General features: G+C 37.2%; 2 protein-coding genes across 4 annotated transcripts in view; one reads left to right on the plus strand and one right to left on the minus strand.

Annotated features, from left to right (window-relative positions):
- cerk (ceramide kinase) overlaps positions 1-11,925 on the minus strand; it is a 37,431-nt gene extending 25,506 nt beyond the window's left edge. The window contains exon 1 of the mRNA XM_052555274.1: positions 11,580-11,925. Coding sequence (XP_052411234.1) covers positions 11,580-11,730 — 151 coding nt within the window. The 5' untranslated portion in view covers positions 11,731-11,925. The remainder of the gene's footprint in view (positions 1-11,579) is intronic.
- A 1,122-nt stretch (positions 11,926-13,047) lies between these two features.
- Positions 13,048-24,328, plus strand: part of tbc1d22a (TBC1 domain family, member 22a) — a 133,495-nt gene continuing 122,214 nt past the window's right edge. Inside the window, exons 1-4 of one of the 3 annotated variants that reach the window (XM_052555271.1) lie at positions 13,048-13,281; positions 14,087-14,143; positions 15,791-16,221; positions 21,047-21,226. In XM_052555271.1, the coding sequence (XP_052411231.1) occupies positions 13,220-13,281; positions 14,087-14,143; positions 15,791-16,221; positions 21,047-21,226 (730 nt within the window). In that variant the 5' untranslated portion in view covers positions 13,048-13,219. The remainder of the gene's footprint in view (positions 13,282-14,086; positions 14,144-15,790; positions 16,222-21,046; positions 21,227-24,328) is intronic. The other 2 variants (XM_052555272.1, XM_052555273.1) reach the window with 2 other exon arrangements.

Raw genomic sequence — 24,328 nt, forward strand, 5'->3', positions numbered from 1 at the left:
CACAGAGAGCACAGACATTCACTGATCAGAACGAGAGCGAAATGTCACAAAAGAAGTGTGTTTTTGGTTGCCAGGGCAAGACAACCCTGCACAGATTACCAAAGAAAAAACATCATTAAGGGACCAGTGGATGGAGTTTATTTTTACAGAGCATCAACGGAGTTGTGCAAGTGTTTTTGTGTGTTCCCTGCATTTCAAAGATGCTTGTTTTACAAACAAGGCCAAGTTTGACGACGGATTTGCGTATTGTTTATTTCTTAAGGATGATGCAATCCCAACGAAAAAGGGTCACGATCGTGTGTTGGAACCACAGGCGGTGAGTAAAACTGCTTCAAATATCTCTGCCTCCTTGTTAGTGCATCCGCCTCCCATGCCGGAGACCCGGGTTCGAGCCTCGCTCGGAGCGAGTCGTTGCTGCTGCTGCTCTCGTTCAGTTTCAGCCTCGGGATCTGATTCTGGATCATAAGTAAACGGCTGAATCTGACTGTTAGCCATGGTTTGTTTTGGATGATGGTTTTTTCCTCAAGGTAATGTCACAGCTTCCAAACGCTTCCAACACAAAAGCCTACTTGCGCTCGTGATTCTTTAGCTCCGCCCACACGTCACGCCTCCAGTCGGTCATGTTTTTCCAGGAAAAATCGGTACAGACTATCTTTCTCTTCTGAATATAATAAAACTAACTTTTTGGAGTTATGAAGGATGCAGTACTACTCTATAGGTACTCAAGATTAACAGGATATTGAGTGAAAACGAGCATTTCACCCCCCCCTTTAAAGGGTTAGTTCACATTTTGGTCCAAAAATAACGACTTTATTCAGCATTGTCTTCTCTTCCGGGTTTGTTGTGAGTGCATTCACAACACTGCAGTGATGCTGCTGATGTGTTATTTTTGTTATTGGGTGCACCAGAAAACATATCAGCAGCCTCATACGTCCTGGAACAGAAGACAATGCTGAATAAAGTCTTCATTTTTGTTATTTTTGGACCAAAATGTATTTTCGATGCTTCAACAAATTCTAACTGACCCTCTGATGTCAAATGGGGCCCTATTTTAATGATCTAAATGCAAAGTGTAAAGCACACGGCGCAGGTGCACTCAGGGCATGTCCAAATCCACTTCTGCTATTTTAATGACGAAAAAATAGTTGGCGTGCCCGGGCGCATGGTCTAAACGGGTTGTCCCTATTCTCTTAATGAGTAATGGGTGTTTTCTGGGCGTTATGTGCAATAAACCAATCAGCGTCTCATCTTCAATTCCCTTTAAGAGCCAGTTGCGCTTGTGCCATGATGGATTTGCTATTTAAGCGGCAGAATTTGGCAAGCGCAAAGACAGAACGCGTCTCGAAGATTGTATGTGTGCGAGCAAATAGCCTAATTCTGATGCATGTGATGACTATCCATTATGACATGTAGGCATTTATATGTATATTTAGCCTACAAAAAAAAATAAAAAATCTTATGCAATCTTATGTTTGAGTTGGTCTATGGCACAGTCTATTTTCAGCTCCTTAAAATAGCATTGAGCCAGCAATGCACCTGAACACACCTCTTTTTTAGACCGGCATGCCCATGGGCACAAAAAATGAGCGCAAATGCATTTGCTAATTAAACAACGTGGCGCTGGATGGGAAAATGCGAACAGCGCCGGACTGAAACTAGCAAACACACTTGGTTGCATTGTGCCGAGTGTATTATAGGGCCCATGGACTACTTTGATGATGTTTTTATTACCTTTCTGGACATGGACAGTATATCGTACATAGATTTTTGATGGAGGGACTGAGAGCTCTCGGACTAAGTCTAAAATATCTTAAACTGTGCTCCGAAGATGAATGGACATCTTACGGGTTTGGAACGACATGAGGGTGAGTCATTAATGACATAATTTTCTTTTTTGGGGGAACTAACCCTTTACATTTTTGATATTGACTGTTGTAGCAGAAATGACTCGAACCAGACAAATTAAAGAGTCGATCAGGGCTGTGGCTGAAACATGAGCCAAATTCCTTAGTAAGGCAACAGAAAGTCATAAAACATTTTGTCCCACAAGTCCCAAGCAAGATAACCAACCAACCAACGCTTTCACAGAACAGCTTTCAACATTAACACCACTAGAACAATTATTGACAATTTTAATTTGCAGAAGAGATTGTCAAATTTGTTGTTCGTAATTGAAAGGCAATGCCGGACATCACATGTAAACCCATGAGAGTACTACACAAGATCCATTGACTTCCCCCAGCAGAACCAGACTGAAATTCCTAAAGGGGAGGGGCCTTTGAACCTCTGGTCTCCACAGAAATCTTTGTCAAGAGACTGACAAAGAAACAGTCTTTTCTACATATATATATATATATATATATATGGACCAAAATGAACTCAAAAAGACTTCTAAATTAATATCAGTCCATCGCTTCACTCCATATTCATTAATATGTAACCCACACATTTGACTATCATGTTATAATCACTTATTGTGTATGTCTTTTAATAACTATGGGATAGCTTAAGGATACATATTCATGTCTAGTACCTATGTAATCGAATATGCTTGCTTGAAATGGTCCTGACAATCAGTTATTTGTCAATTGTATCATATTCTTGTTATAGGAATCATGTCCAAAAATTTGACCCTGCAAGAGCGGGAAAATTCGGACCACATGCTTGGTAAGATAACATATGATTTATGATGCCCCCGAGCCAAGACAATATCTGATTGGTCAAGACAACATTTGAGGTGTGGCCAACAAGCCAATTTAAATACTCAGCCTGCTTTTAGCTTTGCTACCTAGCTTTAGCTTTTAGCCATGCTGTTAGTCATCACTGTTCTTTGAGCGCAGTTCCAGCGTGCTTCGGCCTGCACGCCTGCTGCTACTTAGCCACGATGAGAAGAAACACCACCTAGTCTCGTCAAACTTTACTTCTTTTCTTTTCCGTTTGAGAGTTTCATGTTCTGAGTTAAGTTTTGTAACGTCCGTTCAACTTCAACTAGCCACACAACTCTGCATCTTCAGTCAACGCCCAACCACGGGATTCCCAAGATGTCACTTCAACGACTACTGAACTTCCAGCCAATCAGCGACAACTTTACATAGGCAATGTACCTTCAGACATTTGTGCTGGTGTATCTAATATAATTTTAACCTCATCGAGGAACTCATTGCGAGGGCTAATTAAGTGATTGATGGCTGTTCATGTCTATGCAATTTAACGTATTGCTGTTAACTTGGGATTCCATATTTCCATTCTCTTAAACTCATCTTTCCCTAACTTTCGATCTTCCTGCAACTTGTGTGAATGTGTGAGTGCGTGCGTTTATGTGTTAGATTAGTTTATATGTCTTATATTTATCTAATAAAGCCTTATTCATATTGAAAAGAGAAGTATCTTGTGTTTTTGCTTACAGATTAATGTCTTAAACTGCCGATCTTGTTACTGTGCTAATTGATAGTGTTTTCACTATACTTTGGATATTGATATCCAGCGCAGATTTGATGTTAAATGGCTCCTTCAGTGAATCGCAGGGCATCTCAGTGATCAGCCATGAAACAGTGATTCTGTTCAAATTCCCTTTAAATTATTAAATGATTCCCTTTGAGCTAAATTGACCTGTTTCCCTTACACTGTTCAAATGCGGACTTTTGCACGTCATGTGTGTGTGCGCACACATTAACATTAAAGCATGTCAACATATTATGTTACACCAAATACACAAAATGCATCATATGACCCCTTTAAATCAAAAATAGATTTTCAGTATTTGGATTTATCCAACACAAATGATTCATGATTAAAAAGTCAAATCAAGACCGATTCAGCTCAGTCTGCTGTATTTTTACACAATGAGTTAATTTCTTTTTCTTTTTTTCTGATTTTATAAATTATAACACAAAATGATTTAGAGGTTTTGAGTTTGCAAAATGTGAGTTTTGGTGATATCGACTGCTTTATTTTGTTTGCTTTCATTAAGACACTATGTAAATGTCAGTTTCCATCATCTCTGTCTCTGTGCTAGCCAGGGAAAATATCTCTAAGCAAAGGAGGTTTTTGCATTCTGACAGCTTGTGCCCAAATGAGTCAATCTTGTGTTATGTTACATAAAGCAGGCTTTCCAGAAAACCCCTGGGAGAGGAAGTTAATGAGGTTTGACCTTATTCAAAAGATCAGAGAGTTATGTGGATTAGAATAAAGTACTGCTTCAGAAACTTTACTTATTGCCCAGATAAACCTAGAGTAATGATTTATCTTCATTAAAAATGTATGACACATTTATGGGACATAACAAGTGTATTTCATTTATATACCTTAATGAAACCATTCACATGCCCAGATGTAGCCATAAACTTAACAGCATAATAACATGGAAACAACAACCTTATAAAAGTTTCATGATACTTGTATTAAGGAGTTATTGTATAACACATGAATACTGCATGAGGCAAAAAGCTGAGATGTAAAGGTGATGCAGTAGAGTTATAGAGATCATAAGGGACTTAATGCCTGTTGCATCTATTTATGCATCCACTAACCAAAAAATAAAAAAATAAAAATAAAAAAATAATAATATTTTCTTTTTTTTTTAATGTGACCATACCATAAGGTATTTATATTTATTTATTCATATTATATAAAATACATATTACATGTGCTGTTTTATTTTATAATGAATGTTCATTTCTAATATTTTATTGCAATTTTTGCAACACTTGCCAAAATTTGGAACGGAATAGTTTAAAACCTTGTGTTATTTCAAAGGAATATATATATAAACATAAATATAAAACATTCAAAGTAAACAAACATTAATGGAATCTTAGGGGACCTGTCCGGTAGGGTTAACAGAGGGTTGAAGATTTAGCCTAAATTAAGTTTGCACCAAATGTTGTTTTGGAGTTATGCAACTTTTATTTCCCATAAACTAAAGAATACAGTAAAATATTTATTTGATCATTTATAATACATTTGTTAAAAGGGCTGAATTACAGCAATGAATGCTTCATAAACAGTATAATTAAAAAAAAAAATGAAAATGGAATGAGAGTATTTAGTATGTCAGCTTTTCCTATAAACAAAACACAATCTTTTGATCTGATCATTTACAATCTGTTCGTCTCATTTCATTCATTTACACTACAATTCTCCTGCAATCACCCTTCATGAAATTACATAAAAAAACAATGCAGAAACACATCTGATTACATAAAATGTTGTGATTCTGAACTATAGTAAATCATTTTGTTAAACAGAGGCAGTAAACTTAATGAGAATAGAGAAAATGCCACTAAACAATAATTTACATTACAGGGGTCCTTGACTGTTATATCGCAGCTCTCACCCTGCCAAATACTCCACATGTCCTTCCAAACCGTGACTCAATGATGCAACAATCTGAGGCTATAGGCCTATACCTTCAACATGCTCTAAGTGCACATATATACACATCTTTATTTTAATCATTGCCTAACATATTCATTATGTATACTTAACTACATTATCTTCGCTGAATACTAGTCCCACATGGATACACTGACATTCATTTCTGATCATTTAACAAATTTCTTCCTGATTGTATTCAAAACACTTTTGTGAAGCTGCTTTGAAACAATATTTATTGTTAAAAGTGCTACACCAAAAAAGTTTAATCAAACTTGTGTGATGACGTAAATACTAATAACTACACTCGTTAAAAAAAAACTACACTCATACCCTCAACTACTAATCTTTTGGCGGACAAAGCCCACCTAATCTCTGCTATAGAAGCAGGCGTTTGTAACAGGATCCACAGATTTCTTCTCCTTCAGTGATGACCACGCGACATAGCAGTTCTGGTCCTTTTCCCTGCCGTCATCCGGCAATTCCAAAAGAGCTGCGCTGTTACTGCGGTTTGTGTGGGTCTCCTCTGCACTCGATGATGGCCACAATGAGTGCGTTTCTTGCTTGAGGAAATTCCATGTGGAAGCTGCGCTCTTGGGAACTAAATGTTCTTACTGCGAGAACTTCAGTCTCACCTCTCTTCACTTGCAGATCACTTTCTTTTCAGAGAGGAACTCCACCCAGAAACCAGCATCTGCTGCCCCCGCTGTTCAGCCTGCTAAGGCTCAGCAGATGTAAGGACGCTCTCGCTCGGCCAGACGCTACCTTCTTCTTAAGCGACAGGGACCCCAACCCAAGACTGCATTGGAACTGGCGCCTGCCTCCCAAGTAGCCTCTCTTAGTTGTGTTTTTTGCAAGTGTCCGGGCACTCGACTGCTGTTATAGCAAGAAAAATAAAACAAAAACATTTTCAAGAGAGCAAACTTCCTCTTCCATTAGTCACGATCATTCTACCACTGTGCTGCCAGTCAGTGCCAAGTTAATCCAAGCCCTTGACACATGGGCCATCCCCGGAGACCACCATGCCTCAGCAACGTGGTCCCCACCTTGGTGCAAAGCAAGGACGCTCATGTTCTGTGCTCAGAGGTGATGAATCTGCTGGCAAATGGAGCTGTCCAAAACAGTTCCTCCACCTCGGAGCAGGTCTGGCTTCTACAGCCGCTACTTCCTCATCCCCAAGAAAGATGGTGGCCTCCAGCCCATCCTCACTCTCAGGCACCTGAATTACATCTTCATGAAGAGGTCGTTCAATATGACTACACTGAAACAGATCATTGCGCAATCCAGGAGACTGGTTCTTTTCCCTGGACCTGAAGGATGCATACTTTCACATCCAGATAGCCCCCCATCACAGGTGATTCTTGAGATTCGCTTTTCGAGGGAGTGGCTTATTAATACACTGTCCTTCCTTTTGGACTGTTCCTGGCCCCCTGCACTTTTACAAAGTGCATAGACACGGCTCTTTCCCTTCTGAGACAGTTGGGAATCTGCATTTTCAACTACCTTGATGACTAGCTTGTTCTGGCCCAGTCGGAGGCAGAGCTAATATCACACAGTACCCTTCTCCTCAGCCACTTAGGGCGCCTTGGACTCAGGGTCACCTTTGCCAAGAGCGTGTTGTTCCCCAGCAAATGAATATCATTCCTTGGAACAATTTTCGAATCAGCCTGAATGATAGCTGTAGTTGCACCAGAACGGCTCTGTAAGGTACTCAGTTACTAAATTAACCTCGGTTTCCTGAGATACAGAGTATTTATCAAGATGCAGAACACATTACTCTATCTCAGGGAACCGAGGTTACATTAATAAAGGACTATGTTTTTACAAAACAAGTTTAGTCAAATATGGCTTGGTGTGTTGCCAAAAACTCCAAAAACCTAGTGTGCTTTCCACATCGGAATAGAATTTGCAAAGAACATTTTTAAATGAAATCTTTATGTTGATTAAATTAAAACCACAGTATAAATGGTACAAATTCAGACTGACTGACATATTTCTATTTCACAGAATTTCATGTGACGAACTCTGCTAATTAAAAAAATATTTCTCCTTTGAATAATGTGCCAGTCATACTGAGAAACTGAGATAGCCGTTGTGCTTCCCACAATTATAAAATCACTTGAGCCACAGATTAAAAGCTAGTAACTGCACTAGTAGGGTTGGTTATGGCAAACGATACTGAAAGCATAAGGAAACCTCGCTACTCATTTAAGCTGCGCATGGCTTCGAGTGTAGAGCCTGATTTATATTTGCCATTTTAGCATGAGCGTGAAGGTGCGCATAGCAAAAATGACACAAATATTGAGGAAACAATGGATGTGGTTCATGCTAAAGTAAAGTAAAATTCTGCTTCTTAAACCAAAGAGGGTGAACATGCTGATATTCATGTGGGGGGAAACATGCAAGCACTATTACTGACAGCAAGTTTAGTTTTACTTTTTGTTTTTTGTTTTCATGCCATGCCTCATCTTATTAGTAGCTGCATTTCCACTGTCGGGCCAGTGCGAGCCCGGGCTTAAAATGGTCTGAGCGGGGCTAATAGCACCGAGGCCAGAACAGTGCAGGGTTTCCACAGTCGAGCCAGAAGCTCCACTGCACGTCACTAAAACACGCCCTTCACACGCCTCTCAGGAACAATGTCACATGACCCCATCATTTCTCCAACAAAGAGAAGTTATCAGATAAAACTAAGAAATAAGTCACTGGAACTAGCGCGATCACAAAACGAACACTATAAAAGTTGCCATTTGTTCGCATGCTTTGCATATTTTGATGACATATGCTTCGCGGAGCTAAACTCTCGAGACGAGACCTATGACAGACAAAATATGTTACTAAATAAATACGCAATTGTGATAGAGAATAAGAAGCTGACGTCTGATTTCTCCAATTGGTTGCATTTACCATGTTTACTATGGTAATGTTAATGTTTAACGTGCATAGTCTTTAACATCTCTTATAAATATTTCTGCCTTGTTTAGTGATTATAATTCACATCAAATCAAGTCATTTCAAACACTCGTTGCTAACTAAGAGTCAGTTTTGAGCTCAAATTATTAAAAAAAGTATTTAATAATGGTGTTATAGCTGTTATCTTTCTGAAATGATCTGCAGCGCTGAGCTCTGAGAAACTCTGCCTTTGTTCATAACCCCTCCTCTAGCCCCAGCTGGTCCGCTTTGGCCCAAGGTTTTCGTCGGGCCAAAAAAACCCTTGGGCCGTTGGCACCGAAGAAGGCACGGTCAAGCCATGCATTGGTTAATGTTGTAGTGCAAAAAATAACAATAAATAATTAACTAAATATTGCGACCACATCATGTGCTCGTGCGACAAGCTAAACAAGTTAGTCGCAAAAGTACGGAAGTTTTAAGTGGCCATGAATTATAATTTTTTTCCTTCTTGTTTTCTCATTATAACGACTTAATTTTCTCGCTATCTCGACATAACGAAAGTTTTTTTTCTACATGACAGTTTTACATGATCCTTCAGAAATCATACTAATATAATGATTTTGTTACTAAATGCCTCATTCACGCCGTGAGATACTGACGACTGGAGTAATGATGCTGAAAATACAACTCTGACCACAGAAATTAATGACATTTTAATATATATTCCAACAGAAAGCGTTTTTTTTTTTTCATTGTAAAAATGTATCACAACATTACTACTTTTGCTGTATTTTGGATAAAATAACTGTAGGCTCTGTGAGCAGAAGATAATTATAAAAAATAAAAATAAAAAATCTTACCGTTCAAAGACTTTTGGACTGGTAGTGTATATTAAAATGTTTAATAATTCATTCTGATTAATTAGACACTTCTAATTAGACTGCAGCAATAACATTTTGTCGCACATTATTTTATTTAGTTCAGAATCGGAGGAGAATCGTGAGCTCTACCGAAAAAATTGAGATCCTCAATTTATCCAGAATCGTGCAGCCCTACTAGGATCCTGATGTGGATCATGTTTTGGAATATTACTCATGTCCTTCCAGGCATCGGTAAGCATGGAGATATGAGTTTGGGACCAGACGTTTATTCCCTTCTCGCAAAGTACTGAAGTGCCATGTTTGAGCAGCATAACACACCATTCATCCATCCAACGTGACCTTTCCAGCAAAACCAAACATTTGTTTAGTATGAAAGGGCCCTCTACAAATAATGTCTTTTGTGTCCCCACTACTCCAGTTACGCGTTCTGAGAAAATTAACTCGTGGTGAAAGAGGTTAGATTACACAGCATATGGACAAAGTAAATTGCACACTAGACAGCCAGTGCTGACACAAGTCATACTGGTCACCAACAGATTTCCACAGTAAAAACTAAATAAATCTTCCCCATGTTCTTCACGTCTAAAAATCAATAAAACAGGTCAGCTTCAAGTGTATGTTAACTACAAGAAGAGATCACTCCAGAAACTGAATTTCAGAGAAGAGGCATGAAAAGAGACGTTTTTGAAAAGGTATCCATTTATAAACCTTGACCGTAAGAGTGTAAACAGCAACGCAAACTACACACAGGAACGCGAAAGACCCAAAAAAAAAAAAAAAAAATTAAAGAACAACAAAACAGCACAACAATATTTGGGTACTGATGACAACAAAACCAGTTTAGACTTAATCATAAAAGGATCTCCCTGACCTCGTATGAGCAATGGTTTTATTCTTGTGAAATCCTTTAATTAAACAACGGCGCCTTGAACTACCTTAAGCAGGGTGGAAACTTCATTTAATGTGTCATGGCCCCGAGGAAAACATCCATCAAGAGCTTTAAATAAAAGTCGGCTTTGTGTAATGGATCTTAGTACTGGAGGTCACCCAGTTCTCAACTTCTCCTCGGATGTATAACGTATCCGCGGCATGGGCAAAGGTCTGGCTCAGGTGAAACCGTTTCAAAACCTGGGTCCGTTTTGAACTTCATATTTATGTGGAGTTCATGGTTCTATTACATGGGTCATTTTAAAAGGTCAAGTATATTGAAACGACCCCTTTTATTTTATTTTACTTTTAAACAAGACATCGTTCACTCACACACATGTTGTTACAAACCCGTGCAGCTTGGAACGTTGGATTGTAAGCGGAATCTTTATGCTGCTTTTACATATAGCAACAGTTTAGTGCAAGCATACAGAAGATCCTTGAAGATTATCAAATGAAGTATCCAGTCAGTTCATCTGCCATTTTTATTTTATTTTTGATTATTGCAGGGTTGTGATTTCTGTGTAAGCTTTATTCTTGGCTATTAGCAATTTTTCACTCATGGTGGATGTTTAAATATAGCGAAAACTTATTGTTGGGTCATTCTGTGTCAGCTCAACCAGAGGTCCCTTACAAAATAGTACAAAAGAGTGGATAACTCAGTAACTTTTATTTTGTGTTCTAACAAATAAATGGTATTTTTATATTTTATTTTTTATGTGTAATTAAAAACTTAGTGAACTGCCTACCTAGCAGACAGCGATTTAAAGCATCACATGCGCACAGACCACGGCATGTTTAGGCCTCATAGATGGGAACCATACAGTTGTGCACGAAACGCAGCATTTTTTGGGCATCCCAGAATGTTTAGGAGTCAGTAGCATTTCTAGACATCAGAAATGTGTGCTTACAACACAGCATTTTGGGATGTCACAGATTCTGAGCAGAGTTTTATGGCATTATAAGCATGTCCAGAGTCAGTGGTGTTTTGGACATCATACAGTAGACCTTCATTTCCGGATACATAATATTTATCATACAACACTGTAGGCTATTTCTAGGTATTATTTATGTGTTTTGAGTCAGCAGGGTTTTCGGACATCCTATACAATGTTACAAATTAACACTGCTTTTGAGCACCACAGAAACATTCAAGATATACAGGCCTACTACATATACAGATATCTAGTCAGTAGTGTTTAGTCATATTTGGGATTATACGCGTCTTTACAACACCACACTTTTGGACACCACTGTCATGTACAGAATCAGCAGTGTTTTGAGGCATCAAAGATGTCATCCAGTCAGTATCTTTTTAGGGGCATCAGTTAGCTGGTTAAAAATGCTGCGTTCTTTGTACATACTCTAGATCCGATGCCTAAACTATGGTCTACCAGGCAGCTCGAGTCAGTTTTGAGACACCGCACACACCACTGTAACAAATAACAGCAGCAGCGAACCGTGTTGTGTAGGTTATAGTGTTGTTGTTTTATTAGATATGTAACTCACCCGCTTTGACAGCTCCATATATGGCCCGTCCGGTGTGTTTTTTGGCGATTTGTATGTCTTTCCACGCGAGAATCGCGCAGTTTAATGTGACCTCATACAGTCTGCTCTGAACACACAGCTCAGAACACAACAGACGCGACTGCTTCTCCATTTCTGCTCTTAACAACAAATACACACTAGTTATCTCACTTTCATCTTCAAAACGAGTTTATACTATACCGCCCGACGCTTTTAATTATTATAAAAATACTACAATCGCTACAATAATGCTCGTTTTCCCCTAAGCAGTTTAGCTACATAGCGGTTTTCTCTTTCCTGGTAAAGTGGGAGGAGCCAGAGAGATCTGCGTCACACATAATCCTATTGTAGGAGGTGCGATGTGAGTGATTGTCATACTTTGTTGGTTTGTTTATTAATTTATTGTGGCACTGTTAGTTAATATGGGATCTACACTAATTTAGATAGAAATGTATATTATATATGACATATTTTGCCACTCGGACAGTATATATTACATGCTGTATATAGATTTATATATGTTATAAAATATGAAAACGTCTAGAACAGTTTTCTTCCATCATATATTTAACGTGTTGAACCTTTATACTATTATGTTATATAGGCTAATTAATAAAATATAATATAATATAATATAATATAATATAATATAATATAATTTATACAATGTTAAAGCTATAAGCTATTACCACGGTGGACTCCTTTAAGTGCAAGCAGCATTACTTCAATAAATGTATTGACATGAAGAAGCAAAGCAGAAGTTTTTCTTCTCAGTTCTCCAAAGTAGTGGTATAGGGTGTTTCCTCAATCAGATTGATTATATGGAAAAATGCGACCAATGCTGTCAACATTGTGCGTTATTGCAACGTTAATGTCTTATTGTCTCTTTCAATAATCTTTCTAATTGCCATTATTCATTCTACTCAGGAAATAGTTAGCCCACCTAAAAAAAAAAAAAAAAAAAAAAAAAAAAATAACACACGACAAAAACACAGTATGCATCATAATTAAGCAAGGCCTAAAACTGTTGTACTATATATATATATATATATATATATATATATATATATATATATATATATATATATATATATATATATATATATATATATATATATATATATATATATATAGTACACTTCTCCACATTTCACATACATTAGTGCCAATTCTGCGATAATAAGCATTTTAAGGCATGTCTCAACAATATTTTGAAAATGTGTAATAATATTGTTATTAAAAACTATTTTGACGTTTCTTTATCACTCCAGTGCTGTGTTGTTTATTCATTTATTTAGTGACATCCTCGTGTGTTTTATGTTTAGAAATGAAACATTAATTTACAAGATTGCATCAAACATTTTAACAGGAACTTGGGACTGTGAGGGAACTAAAGAAGGCGTGGAGAAACGATCACTTTTGATTGGCTGGTCAGCAGTCACTCATGAGGCCGCTTAACCAATCACAGCCGCGCTAATGTGCGGTGGGCGGTACCAACATGGCGGCTCTCTGAGTTTGCGAAGAGAAATTGAGGTGTAAATAAACTCTTCGTGCACATTTTGCACAATTTATCAGCTTATTTCGCCCCTTTAGTTTATGAGCGAGTACTCTGAAGCCAAAAGATGTCAGGCGACGGCAGCAAAAAACAGTTCTGGAAGAGAAACACAGCCAAGGTTCCTGGGAAGTGAGTGACGTGTTCATGCTAATGTCGAGCTCTGTGTGTGAATTGATATGTGTTTAAATTAAGATTCAATTAATTGAACAATATATATAAACTCAAGATCTCATAGGGGGAGCTCCAAATGTTCTGAATAACACGTGTCAATCAAATCTGATATTCTTAAGGCTGTTTTTATCGGTCTTTTAATGTGATGTGTGTTAGCTGTACAGCTCCCTGCATATATTGATGTCAGTGATCTATTAAATTTTTATATCATCATAATTATATTTTTCTAACACTGACATGTGCCCTTTGATTAATGTGTATGTGGTGATAATATCTGTTGTATCGATCAAATCTCTGTGTTAATAGTTTAGTTCAGAAAGTCATGTTAGCCTGTTAGCTATGGGCTTCTGGGCCCCTCTTTTGACAACTTACAGACAAGTAAAAATTGGTACAATAATAGCATGACTGCATTAGTTATAGTATTTTTATATTTAACGTTACCATTATAATGTTGTATAATGTTACACTGTAACTTAAAACAATACCATAGTAGTACAATGGAGCTTTTTAAGTAGTTATGGCAACAGAAGCAACTTTATAAAACTTCATAACTAAAGTAGTGTATATAATGTGGGTACAATCACGTGACAAATTAAAAATATTTAATAACTCTTTAAAATGAAGGGTTGTTGTGTTTTGTAGTTTTGCTTCATTACTTTTAGACTTGTCAAACCAGTTTTCATATCGTCTAAATAATGATGGGGAGTTAAAAATAAAGATTTTTCCTAAAAACATCCTTCTGATTACTTATTCTTTTTCAAAGTATCCAGCATGTTTATGGAGCCCAACACCCCCCATTTGACCCTCTGCTACATGCCAAGTAAGTGCAGTTATGTATTTTGGTAAACAACTTTTTTTGTGTGTGTGTATGGTTTTGATATTTCAAACTGTTTGAAATTTTGGTAATATGAGGGTGCAAAAAAAAACATCAGCATATTGAGGAAATCGCCTTTAATGTTGTCCAAATGAAATCTTTAGCAATGCATGATACAAATTGGATATGTTTACGGTAGGAAATGTACAACATATCTTAATGGAACCATGACCTCTACGTAATATCCTAATGATTTTTGGCATAAAAGAAAAATCAATCATTTTGACCCATACAATGTTTAGTTGGCTATTGCTACAAATATACCCCAGCGATTAAAACTAATTTTGTGCTCCAGGGTCACATATTCAAAGATAGAAGGGGATCTTTTGCTTACATTTTTTTTAAAAGACAGTTTCGTTTGCAACCCATTTTACTTCCTTAATTTCAGCACGATAAAGAAAACTGAACAATGTTACAGCATATGCCACTGTATAAAATTGTGTGTTTATATATGGTTGATGCTGTTGGGTTTTCTATTTGACTTTAAAGTATACACAATTTAGAAAATAAAATAGGTTCACATGTACGTTTAATAAAAAAAAGGCAGAGCATTACAAGTCTTTTTTTTTGTGAGTTATTGATTAGATCTTGAAAAAAAGGAAACCTTAAACAGAAAGTCATTTCAGAGGAAGAACAAGTTATTTCAGTTGAATTAAAGATAGCATTGTTCCCCTTTCTATAAAATGCATAGATTAATCATTCCCAATAAAAACAGAAATGTGAGTTTTTACAATATATGAAAAGAGTTCATTTTGATGTTGAATTTGCATAGAATATAGTGGAAATGTAGTGATCGTACTTGTTGCCATTTTCTTTTTGACAGCCACAGATGTTTCTAGAATGAATCAGCAAACCCTGCCCATTGAATTGCCACATGAACTAGACTAAAAGCAGCCGCCTTTGTAGCTTCTGGAACGAGATACTTAAGAGTAGGGTTGGAAAATTTCCTAAAATCCTAATATGTTTACAAAGTTTGCTGGACATTTTCAACCTTTTAGCAGCTCTACCCCTGTTAGAGGAAATCTGATTTTGAAGTAAGCTGGCTATAGTAGGGATGGCCGATATATCGCATGCGATTGTCATGCGCATTTCGTCAGTAAAGTCGGTTCCCTGATTAGCGGTAAATCGCCATCAACTGCTTTCAAATGGAGCGGCATTTAAAAGACATAGCCGTAGATCACTGACAAGCTACGCAATATCGCGTTCATTATCGCAGATGAATCGCCTTCGATAATGAACGCGATATTGCGTAGCTTGTCAGTGATCTACGGCTCTGGCTATTTAATGCCGCTCCATTTGAAAGCAGTTGATGGCGATGGCTTTACTGACGAAATGCGCATGACAATCGCATGCGATATATCGGCCATCCCTACTATAGCCAGCTAACTTCAAAATTTTGTTGAGAAAAAGTAACTTTTTTTGTAAGTGAACAGTGAATTGGCGACTAACAATTAGAGTCCGAGAAGCAAGAATTTCCCTGTTCTTTATGATTTCACCATATTTAGGAATATCATTATAAGTTATCTGTGGAAGACCGGCATTCTGTATGAGTTTGATTCATATATAAACAAAAGTCAACATTTTCTCTTGCAGTCTGATGAAAGCAGGAAACAAGCCTCCGTCTGCAACTACGCCAGGAAAACCAAAGAAAGCCACCACCTTCCAAGAGTTTGAGAGCATCACCAGTGATGCCTGGGATGTGGGAGATGATGATGATGAACTTCTCGCTATGGCAGCCCAGAATCTCAACATTGAGGTCGTTATGGAGACAGCCAATAAGGTGATAGCAAACCACAGCAAGCTGCGGGAAAGAAGACAGCAACGGATGGACAAGATGACTGAGCCTGATGAAAAAGATGGACAGGAAGCACACGAGGAAGAGGAGGAAGAGCCAGATGAAGAGGATGAGAGAGAGGAAGGGGCAGAGACGACAACAGATCTGTCGTTCAGTTCAGAGGCTCTTCCACTCAGTGGCAATAGACTGGTGAAGTCACACAGTGAAGCCCCTGTCGGTTCGCCTAAAGGTCAGTCAGACATCAGAACAACTGCATTTCCTGTCTCTGTTTACTCTTTTGGTCTGGTATTTTGTTTGAACGTTTGTTTCGTGTTAACAAATTTGAAATTAATCTTTGGTTGTTGTGTTAAGTGGTGTTTCTCTAAAATAAAATAAAAAAAAACAAACAAATAATGAATAAAATAAATATTAGATGAAAAAAAGAAGAGAAAAGTAGTTTAAAAAAGGTGGAGCACTAAGATAAAATAAACTTAAACAAAAATAAAAATACATGAAATTCACACACTTAAGTGCACTTTAAATGGAACACATACTTTCACTTCGAACTAGAATCATGGTAGAATATCCTGTGATGTCCACTTTGCAGGGCATTTACGTTCAAGTGGAACCAATATCTGAAGCCATAAGAGAAACATACAAAATGTGCAGAGCAGGGGGCGCGAGGACTGGAATTGAGAAGCACTGACTTTTTACACGTTGCATTGCATCACGCCGCGTAAACATAAAACCATGTCTGCATTTGTTATTGGAGAAACGACAAACAACAAGCGCTACTCTACACTGCTCAAACTTCGAAATATTGTTAAAATTGTAATTATTGATTTATAAACACTTTAAAAAATTTAGCTAAATCTGTATTTAGATATAAGCAATCTTAATAGGTAAATATAACCCTTCTTATGAAATAACATATCACTGTGCTTTCGTAGTGACTAATTTGAGAAGAGGAAAAATGTTTCTTTTGATTTGGGGATTTTGTTCAGCATATATAGGTCATTAGGCAATGCTTAAATTCATTTTCTAATATCTTTGCAATGCTTTCACATATCAAAGTTCTTTTCATAAGTTTTTGCCAGCACTTAAAACCCAGTTTTGCACAGACTAGCAAAAAAAAGAAGGTTTTATTATTATACTGCCAATCTTGTTGTGACTATGTTTTTTGGCGTTTAAATGCAAGACCTTGCTGGGAAAAGATCAACTAATTTAGCTCAAGTCTTAAATGAGAGTTTAGATTTGGGAACAGACCTGTGACCTTCTAAACCTTCTAAACTCTAGACTTCCCTTTTCTCCTTGTCCTTTTTCTAGCTAATTAGCATGACCTTCATTAAATTGTTTCATTTGAACTTGTGGTAATTAACTGGGAGGCTGTAACATTGTAAACCAGTATGGCCAAGGCAAATTGGAGTCAGTGAAATGTCAATCAATTGTTTTGTGTTCACCAATAAGCTTTAATATGTTAATATAGAATGCATTTTTTCCCCCATAGAGCTGTCACTCAAACTTTCACTCCTGATACTTTTGAAGCATAGCAAATCAAATCACAGCATCTTTATTTCCAATAATATTAGAATCCCAGTTCTTAATAGTACTTCAGTGACCTGAACGCCTCAAATGTCTTTCAAATTAAAAAAAATGAATGGGTATGATGTCATTGTAAACCAAAATCTAACCATACCAAAGTTCGCTTCTGGTTTGTCTGGGTAGTTTGAAATGGCTCACTAGCGCAAACTTTCCAGAAAGCTTCCAACTGACATTGGTCCATAGCAAATACATGTGGCTGCGCTTTAATGCTTTACCTTATTTGACATGGAAAACTTTCAGGAATATGTCTCAACTCTCAATAAGTTTATTGAGGTGAGACACGGCTAATAACATGAACACACGGGAGAGCTGTGAGACGGCATTGGGATATTTGCAATTAGTACACTGCTGCTCATCTATTTCAAAACACTTTCTAACCTCTGCGCGAAGAATGAAACACTTTTTCCTATGAGTATTTGATTACATGAGGATTGTCGTCTTCCATCAAGGTTCCTGCCCTGACAGACAGTTCTGTCAGCTTATTGTTTTGCCAGCCTCCGTGGCAGTGGATGACTCTGATAATGGACTTCCTGTTGATGCGTTCCTCCTCTACTCTAACAGCACCTTGTGTTGACACTGTCAACAGCCGTCACGCACTGTCTAATTTCTGCAGGGATTACATGAACGCCATTAATCGCTGAAGATGTTGTGATGCTTAATGGGAGAATGATCTCTCAAAGTCACCCAGAGACACATTTAATGCCCCTAACAAGCATACAATCACATTTTACAGTGACGTTCAGTGTTATGGACTGCATGCAAATTAAACATTTGGGAAAAATCAATTCACATATGCTTTCACATATCCTTTGTGATTCTTTGTGAGAACATTCTACCAAATCATGTACCCATATACCCATTAAACCTACTGACTGTACATGCATGTACACTCAAAGCCCCTTATATGGCATCCTTACACAACAGTTAAAGACGTTTTAAAGGGTTCCTGACATCTTCACTCTAACACAGACCTCCTGATATCACACTTCGCATCTCTCCAGATGTGTTTAGTGTACAAAATGCAGTTGAGCAATTCTTGCATAAACAAACAACAGCAACATAGCTGTTCATTTCATTTTAAGTGTTAGTTCACCCCCCCCCCACCAAAAAAAAGTTTCTGTCTTAATTACTCAACCTCATGTTGTTCCAAACCTGTAAGACCTTATTTCATCTTCAGAACACAAATTAAGATATTTTTGATAGAATCCTCCCTCCCATAGACAGCAAGGGTATTACCACATTCAACGCATAGAAACGTATCAAGGACATCGGTAAAGTAGTGCATGTGACATCAGGGGTTCAACTGTAATTTTATGAAGCTTCGAGAAACAATAGAATATATTAACATAATTTATTCAGCAGTTCTGTGCCCTGAGTAACCGGCTTCCTCCATTTTCGAATGTACCCCATAACGAAATTAGCGTAATCAGCATTGTTTATGTTCAGAAGACGGCGTGTGCATGCAGAATTGTTGAAGTTATGTTGTTATTGTTTTCTTTTCACAAAAAAGGTATTCTTGTAGCTTCGTAAAATTACGGTTAAACCCCCTGATGTCACATGGATTAATTTACAGATGTCCTTGCTACGATTCTGTGCGTTGATCGTGGTAATATCCTTGCTTTCTATGGTGGGTCAGAGAGCTCTCAGATTCCATCAACAAATACCTTAATTTGTGTTCCGAAGATGAACTTCGATATTAACTGATAACTGTCACCCATCCCCTCAGTGGGATGCCTACTATACTTCACTTTATTACAATTAAATCCTACTCTTATCATGACAAACTATATATCGTTGGAAATGTCTAAGACTCCTAAATAGATATTTTACCAATCTTTTTTGTTAAACATTATGTAGGAAAAGTAATAGATTAATTTATGGCAAGAGTGCACCTCAAAAACCTACATCATAACAGGAGTTCTGACCTTTGTCAAAAAAAGTCTTTGTTGCTTTTTTCTGTCACACTTTAGAAATCATCAGAAATGATATATCACTTGAAAACCTAAAATCTCAAAATGCATCCTTTGGAACCCATTTTAAATGCAAACATTGCATTAGCATGAAAATTGTACATCAAAATCATGAATTATAAAAATGTAGGTTTGGATCATGCACTTTCAAGTCTATGTTCAAAAATGTGAGTGACCGTTAACAGGTTAAACCTAGTGTAGGAAAATGGCAAAAGTAAATTATATAATTCAATTTTCATTTTCATTTTGCACAGGTATGGGAAATAGGGCCGGGACTCGATTAAAAAAAATAATCTAATTAATTAGAGGCTTTGTAATTAATTAATCGAAATTAATCGCATTTTAATCGCAGATAAATATTTGACCTGAGAACAGTGAGACGTAATTTTTTTTCACATGGATTTATAGTATAGCACTGAATAATGACTGAATACATAAGCTTAAGCAACAAAATATTGTTTATTTTTGTTCAACCAAGTCTAGCAGACCAGTGCAATTTTTGCCATGAAGTGTAGCAATAGCATATTTAGAAACAATTTAGAAATAGTACATTTACGAAATTCAGGAAGCTTATAGGTGCTGAACCTTCTGTAAAGTGTTTTTTTTTTTTTTTTTAAGTAAAACACAATACTGTCAATTACATTCAGAACATTGGAAACACTGACTATTAGAAAACATCTCTCTGTTGCTTAAGAGGCCATAACATACTAAGTCCAACTCTCAATAACCTTGGCCAAAACAATAAAGAGTTCAACATAAACTGTTGCACCAACAAAATAATACATAGTTCAACATAAAGTGTAAAGTCCACGCTAGCTGCTATATGTTTTGCGTTGAGGTGATACTTGAGGCTCGATGTGCTGCGGAGATATGTGAACGCTAGTTGGTGCTCCAGTATAATCGGTCCGCCGAAACTCATACAGTGAGAAACGTTCCGCGGTGCAAAAATAAGTTATAAAAAATTTATTCTGTAATTAATTAATCTTAGTTAACGCGTTATTTTTTGTGTAATTAATTAATCTCAATTAACGCGTTAAAGTCCCGGTCCTAATGGGAAACTGTTCATTTAAATACAGAAATAAATTTTGCATATTACATTTTAAATTGAATTTTGCTACCCATATGCTTCCATACTCTGCTTTGAGAATCACACGTAATCTCATCATGACACCATGAATTGAAATGAAAGTGGAATCTAACTGAAATGAATTGAATCGTGTGGTGCCCAAAGATTCTCTCTAATGATTATGGCACTCTGAATGAGGTGCATTTGTCCGAGCTCTATAATGGATTTAGTTTGACAGAAAAGTGTTTCATTACCACTAGCTGAGCATCTTGGGATAGCTTCCTCTCTTGACCTATGGGCGATCTGATGCCTAATATCCTATGTGTCATGAATTGCCTCCATAATTACATTTAATGGGCCGAGGGATGTGAGAGAGCAGTCCGTGGTTTTTTTATATGATCATTAAAGCTGTGTTTTCTTTTCTGTTGTTTTTTCAGAAGTAGGCGTTGAACAGGCAGTGCTTCACAGACAGCAGTCACTCCCGCACAGGCCTGCGATTCCTCTGGTGCCCCGCATTGTGGATCAGAACACATCCGGAACTCCTGCCATGTCCGAGAGAGAGGCGTCGAGACTCGACAAGTTCAGGCAGGTTCTGGCCGGACCTAATACTGATCTGGGTAAGATGCTGTTTTATGGTTCTTTTACTTAATTTCTGAACTCCCGGAGCAGTCCGTCACACAGTGTTACTCTTCATGTGCTTGGCTATAAGAATACTCTTAAATCTTCAACCCTGCTCCTTGGAACCCACTGTCCTAAAAGTTTATTTCCAGCCTGCTTCAGCTCACCTGGCCTGTAATGTTTCAGGTGATCCAGAAGAGCTTGATTACCTGCTTCAGGTGATTAGAGTTGGAACTAAACTATGCAGAACAGTGGATACCCATGATTTAGGGTAAATGATTCATTATTAGTAACATGTATTAAGAACGTAAATAAAGACAAGTTTTAACAATATGCAGTCACTACAGTCTTTGCTCTCATATAATTGCTCAGAAATATTTCTGAGGTTTAAGCAGGGCATATCCATGAAGTCAAGATGGTGTAGATGTTGACAGGTCTCTGGACGTTGGAGTGTCAGTTCTGGTTTCATCTGACTGGCTCTGAGGGCGTCCCTGAATCAGTTTGGCTGCTGTTGCCGTTATTAGACATCTGAAATTATGAGTCAGACATGTGGCAGCAGAATGAAATATGAATGAAATCTATAATTAAGCTGGGATCTCCAACATGATAATGAATTCCCATCCATCCACAGTAGGGCTGTCAAAATGGCTGAAAAAGTGTATTCAGATTTTGTACTTTAAATATGATCAATATTCATTTTATATTCAAATTTAAAATGCATAATTTCAGTTAGGGGTGAAGAAAAGCTTTTGGCTTCTTTTCTGAGGCCACAAGAGGGCACATCGAGCAAAATATTACTAATGCACATTTATTCAAAGCATAAGATATCATAGCTATCTATGAAAGAAGTGCATAATGTTTAAAATAATGCTTAGATAACAAATATAATTAATTAGGTTGATTAAACAACTATAAACAAAACAGCATCATGTATGTATGCATAGTTTAATACAAAGGGCGGAAAGCCAATCGCACAGAGTACATTTTCATTTAAAAACATGAGATGCAGTGGGATAAAAAAAAAAAAAAAACACAAGGTCTTGATATGTTTTTTTTTTCAAAGTTAAACTTGCATTCATTTTACATGGCTTTCTACAAATGCGGCTCCTTTGTGCAACAGTGAGAGATGTCCCTTTAGAAAATGTGCAAAATGTGTGTTCTGTGTGAACAGCTTGATTTCAGTTTTGATGTAAACAAGAACGCAGCAGCGCCGCATCTAGTGGCTTCAACTGGATAGGCTAACAAAAAACATTATAATGAAACGACACTTATCAGTCCCTCCAGAAAAATGCGATTATGCGATCGCCTGATTTAATGCATAATCAGCCAAAGGCCGATTTGTTACATGACAGTGGAGCCAAATTATATTGCGAGAACTAGCGAAAACTGCGGTTTGATGAAATAGAGAAAAAAAAGGTGATTCCCCCAACACCCCCTTCTCAATAGGCTACTAACACTGTTGTAGTTTCATTCAGAAGTTGATGCAACTTTACAGTTGTAAGATTGCACTTTTTTTTTGCAGAAAAGTACCAAAAACTTACAGTTGTAATTATATTAGTAGTATGTAAAATAATTTACGTTGCAGTAAGAGATTGCAACTTAAATATTCTGTGATTTAGTATGCTCGCTTATCATAGGAAGTAATAAGAAATTATTCTTTACATTAAGGTAGTAGCCTAGTGAGAAAAAGTTCACACAATTTCATCGCAAAAAATTGCAAAAATATCCCGCATATACCATCACATTTTTTAAGAAAACGTATCGCAAAATCAAGGATTTTTGCCCGCAATAATCACAAAAAAAATCTGCGTTTTTCTAAAGGGACTGACTTATATTGCCATCGTATCTCATGCGCCCCTGATAAGGCTGCCTCCTTAATGCACACCCAAAATTGGATTTTTATATTAAATTCAACGAATATTTGACATTCAAAAAAAATGCTTGACAGCCCTAATCCATAGCACTAATGACTGCCCCCTGTTGGTAGACACTCATAACACAAAAAAACTATTAAATTGCCCTGAGCACCATTTTTTCTTCTTTGTTGAAGTATTTCCCATTGAAATTGGAAGTTTAGGTGGAACATTTTAAATAAGCTTCTTACTATATAGAAATATTGTAGCATTTAAAACTCCAAGCTTCCTTGTTAGTCCAACATGACTATTTATTGAAAATAAACTGCAGAAACGGCTCTTTGGAAATTATCATGGTTATACCGTCAACCAAAAACATAGGACACTTGCATATGAACAATATGTAATTAGTATATCAGTTAATCAGTTATAATAATGTAGGTAGTGCGTATTTATATTACGAAGTAATTACATACGTAAGGAAGGAAATATGTGAGTTTGTTTGTGTACATGCACAAGAAAGGAAGGAAGGAAGTACTACGTACGCACTCAAGGAAAGAAGGAAGTCTACATAAGGAACTAGTGTTGGGCGATATGGTCATTTTTCAGATCGTCATATCGTCAGCCCATGAGATCGACGATACACAATATTATCGTGCATGGGTGGAGCAAAAGAAAACTCTTTGTTCTCGTCATAGCATAACTATTTGGTGTTTTAAACCGAGCAGGTGCGCGAGAGAGAGCCTATGGAATCACCAGTAATCGGAAAAATATACTTTCAAACATACTGATAAACTAATGTTAAATATAAAAATAGTGTCTTCTAAATGGCTAGTTCACATATTGTCGGGCACAAATGTCATATCGCGCATCCGGTGACAAATCTGCCGCATCTGCGCACGGAAGTTATCAGTCTAAGTGTCAAACACAAAATCAGTCAACGGTGAAAATCAATAGTCGATTTCATGTAAAGTCCAGGAGTTTAACACTAATATTGGATATAAAGAACATGTTAAATATAAAGTATTTAAAACAGCTAAGTTCATATATTATTAGTAAAGTTCATAGCTACTGATGCATCAGTCATACAGCACTCGGGACCACGCCTCATGACGAGACCAACGCACCGCCACAGAAACAAGAAAGAGATGCATTCTAACATAACTGTGGCATTACACTCACTATGGTGAGGGCTCGTTTAAAATATTGCACATATATAGGCCGGATTACTTGTTAAAGTGCAACGAA

This window comes from Carassius gibelio, chromosome B4 (genome assembly GCF_023724105.1).
Source record: "Carassius gibelio isolate Cgi1373 ecotype wild population from Czech Republic chromosome B4, carGib1.2-hapl.c, whole genome shotgun sequence".
NCBI lineage: Eukaryota > Metazoa > Chordata > Actinopteri > Cypriniformes > Cyprinidae > Carassius > Carassius gibelio.